General features: G+C 40.2%; 1 protein-coding gene across 1 annotated transcript; it reads right to left on the bottom strand.

The window, feature by feature from the left end:
- Positions 1–255: 255 nt before the first annotated feature.
- Positions 256–576, bottom strand: LOC102819879 (60S ribosomal protein L21-like). Its single transcript, XM_006862989.1, has one exon. It carries the CDS (start codon positions 574–576, stop codon positions 256–258), a length of 321 nt encoding a protein of 106 aa, XP_006863051.1.
- Positions 577–3834: the final 3258 nt, after the last annotated feature.

Here is a 3834-nt window from a genome sequence, read left to right as displayed (position 1 = left end):
TCTTCTAGTTGAGCTGTGATCATCAAATCATTGAAGCCAGGTCAAGTGTGTATTATCTGCAAGTGTGGGTATTCTTGTGCATATGCCCTCTCTTCTTATTAGCTGGGCTCTTCACTCTCCTCTAATTGCCTTTAAAAAATTTTTTTTGTACACCTCAAACATCTTTATTTCACCCCTGTTATGCCATGAATTCATAGGGAATATGTTCCAGCAGCTCAGGCTCATCTTCATTGGTTCTCACAAAATGGCACTTTTCTATTTGGCTTCCTTCTTTTTCTGATTATTTTCCTTCAGTAGTTTCAGGAAGCTCTCTTGGCTCTTAGAGTGCTTAATAAGCTCAATGCACACATTAATTCTCTTGGCAAGAATCTTGTCCTTGACTTGCTTGTTCACAATGCCAACAGCATGCTGGGTCACATTGTAGACTCTTCCGGTTTTGCTATGGTAACATTTGTGGGGCATGCCATTTTTAACTGTGCCCATTCCCTTGATGTTCACAATATTGGCTTTCTTGTAGATTCGAATGTATGTGGCCACAGGAATGATCCCATGTTTTCTGAAAGGCCTGGAGAACATACAGCAGGTGCCCCGCTGCTTTCCCTTTGTTTGTCATTTTGGTGGATAACTGCAAGATGGCAGCTCTGGTTGAAAGCTCCAAAAAGCCTTTTGAAAATTTATTTATTCTAAAGCCATTCTGGGGAATCGTGGTGCGGTGCCATAGGAAAAGCACTCAATGTCAAGGTTGGCTTAACCTCAAGCCTGGCAGTTTGAACTCACCAGCCACTCCTTGTAAATCCTATTCAGAGTTGCTATGAGTCAGAACAGACTTGACAGCACTTAACAACAACAACAATGAAGGTATTCTGAAGGATTTCTTCTTCTGAATGATTGTATCCTTTACTTGATCCTTATTATTTTTTGTCTAGCAATATTATCTGTGTCTTCATGACTGCCTGATTTACACTTCCGAAATTGCTACCTCTTTAAGGATAATATTTTAGAATTTTAAATTTCTGTATCCCATACTTGAGCCCTGTTGTGGCACTGGACTGCTAACCTAAAGGTTGGTTCAAACCTACCAGCTGCTCTTGGAAACGCTGTACAGTGTCACTGTGAGTTGTAACCCATTTAATGGCACACAGCAACCCCATATGTATGAGGAAGGAACCCTGGTGGTATAGTAGAGTAAGTGTTGGGCTGCAAAGCACAAGGTAAGAAGTTCAAACTTACCAGATGCTCCCTGGGAGAAAGATAAGGCTGTTTGCTACCATAGAGTATTACAACATCAGAAATCCAAAGGAGCAGTTCTCCTCTGTCCTCTAGGGTCAGTGTGAGTTGGAATTGACACAATGGAAGTGGGTCTGGGTTTTGGTTTTATACATATGAAGATAAGTCAAAAAGTATTTCTACAAAATCATGGAACCCTGCATTAAACAAAACTATAAACATGTGAAGCTGTTGTTTCTTGACATATCCCCTATCTGGTGATTGTGTCCCTGGTTATGATTTATTCCATAAGAATCATTTTCATTAACTTCAGTTTTGCTTAAAAGATTTATGGAAGGTTCAGTTCTGTGAGCTAGCTGTTTTATCATGCAGTACTTTAAAAAAAAAAAAAAAAAAAAAAAAACTTTTTTTGTGAATTGGATAAAGCCTTACAGAGCAGATCAATTTTCTGTTCAACAATTCATACACATTTTTTTTTTTCATGTCATTGACTGCAATCCCCATAATGTAATATAACTCACCCCACTTCCACTTCTCCTTTCCTTACCTGTCTGTACTTTGCCCTTGGGTAAATACTGTTCTTTTTTATTTCAAGTGGATGCATCACTGTTTTTCAGTATTCTTTTTTTCAAGATACCCTAATGAGACTAAGACAACTGTGTTACTGAGAGAACTTGTCTGTAGTCATCCATTGATCACAGAGACATGTTTAAACACGTTTTGTTTGAAATAAATTCATGTATGTATAATCTGGAACCCAAGTAGAAATACTTTTTGACTTACCTTCCTACATACTGAACAAATAATTATTTATTGATGGACTTCAAAAATCCATGTTGTGAGTATGCTAACTCATTCCTACCTTCCTCTATAAAGTTTTCCATAAATTTGGCCAGGGAAACCTGAAGTGTTTCCACAGAATTTCTATGGCACATGCCAGGCATACATTTTGTTTTGACCTGTAAAACATATTGAGTCTGTGGAGGTATTTAGGTGTTGTATTTGTATAAATCTAATCTTCCTGAGATAAGTTTCTTGATGATGGTGATTATCTTTTACTTTTATATGAACCCAGATAAACCCTATTCCACCACCGACTTTATCTTTTGCAAACTATTATTATTCTATAGTAACCTCTACAAAAAGTTCACCTGCATCCTCAGTAATCAGAAGGACTCACTATACACTGGGAACCCAAATTCCAAGAATACCTCCAGGTTCCATATTTACTCGTCCTGGAATGGAAAATCCAGTGCTGACCTCTCCTGCTGAGGTGGTAGTTTCTGATTGCACAATATTGTATTCCCTTCCCAGGACTACAGGAAGCCAGACATTCTTTTGAGAAGTTCTTTGCCCACTGGAAACCCAGACTATTCATTTAGCAATTAGAACTGTCAGCGCAGCAAGCTGGCCAGCAAGAGAGGTGCTTCTATCCCTGAGGAGGGAGTCCTGGGTATAGAAAGGACAGAGCAGGTAGAACAGTGACTCCAATTTGTCACTTATCCAGAATTTATCTATTTGTATTTTTGATCCTGACAAGTAACGTATGTATTAATCTTACCAATACAAAGGGGAGGAAAGTTAGAATGTGTGGAAGGAGGCAAGAACTGGAATGGTCTCTGGGTCTCCATAGGGCTCAGACCTAAATGATGCTGCTACATTCATTCATTCAACACAGGAGATGCAGAAACAACAAAATGGAAATTTGAATTGTTGTTAAGTGCCGTTGAGTAGGTTCTGACCCATAGTGATCCTGTATTGGATTTCCAAGGAGCAGCTGGTGAGCCTGAACCGTCGACCTTGAAGTTCAAACTGACTTTGCAGTCTAGTGCGTTAGCCCACAGCGCCACATCAGGACTCCAGCTAAACAATAGACAGGCCTATAAAGTAAAAGTGTAGTGGTTATGCATTGGGCTGCTAACCTCAGGGTCAACAGTTTCAAACTACCAGCTGTTCTGCTTGAGAAAGGTGAGGCTTTCTGCTCCCATAAAGATTTACAGCCTTGGAAACCCTGTACAGGTTCGTTATGAGTCGGAACTGATTCCAAGTCACATAACCACCACCACCTTAAAGTAAACAGAAGTCCTGGTTTGGCAATGTGGGTTAAAGCACTGGACTGCAAAGTTGGTTTGAATCACAAGGTTGGCGGTTCAAGCTCACCAGCCACTCCTGGTGGCTGGTGTATAGGAAACCCTATGCAGGGTCGTTAAGGGTTGGAACTGACTCAAAGGCACTTAACAACAACCAAATAAAATAACAAGTCCTGGTGTGGCACTGTAGGTTAATACGCTGGACAGCAAAGTCAGTTTGAACTGCAAGGTTGATGGTTGAAATTCACCAGCCACTCCTCAGGGTCGCTATGAATCGACTTGATGTCACTTAACAACAATAAAAGGGAGGATTGTACTCCTTAGTACAATCAACCATATGGCAGCATTTGTCCAAAAACAAATCTCAGAAAGGTAGGCAAGGGCAGGAAAGAAGGATGGATAGAACTCACACTCGTGGCCCAAATTTCAGCCAAGCAATAGATACATATATAGAGGGGACAACAAAGTAGTAAGGTATGCTCACTATGGAATGGTCAACCATTCCATATTGAAAAGG

Source organism: Chrysochloris asiatica, unplaced genomic scaffold, assembly GCF_000296735.1.
Source record: "Chrysochloris asiatica unplaced genomic scaffold, ChrAsi1.0 scaffold00052, whole genome shotgun sequence".
NCBI classification, from domain to species: domain Eukaryota; kingdom Metazoa; phylum Chordata; class Mammalia; order Afrosoricida; family Chrysochloridae; genus Chrysochloris; species Chrysochloris asiatica.
This window is presented reverse-complemented; position numbering and strand designations above follow the sequence as displayed.

Bases quoted from the DNA above. Each gene is read 5' to 3' on its own strand.
- LOC102819879 (XM_006862989.1), bottom strand. From the start codon at position 576: ATGTTCTCCAGGCCTTTCAGAAAACATGGGATCATTCCTGTGGCCACA.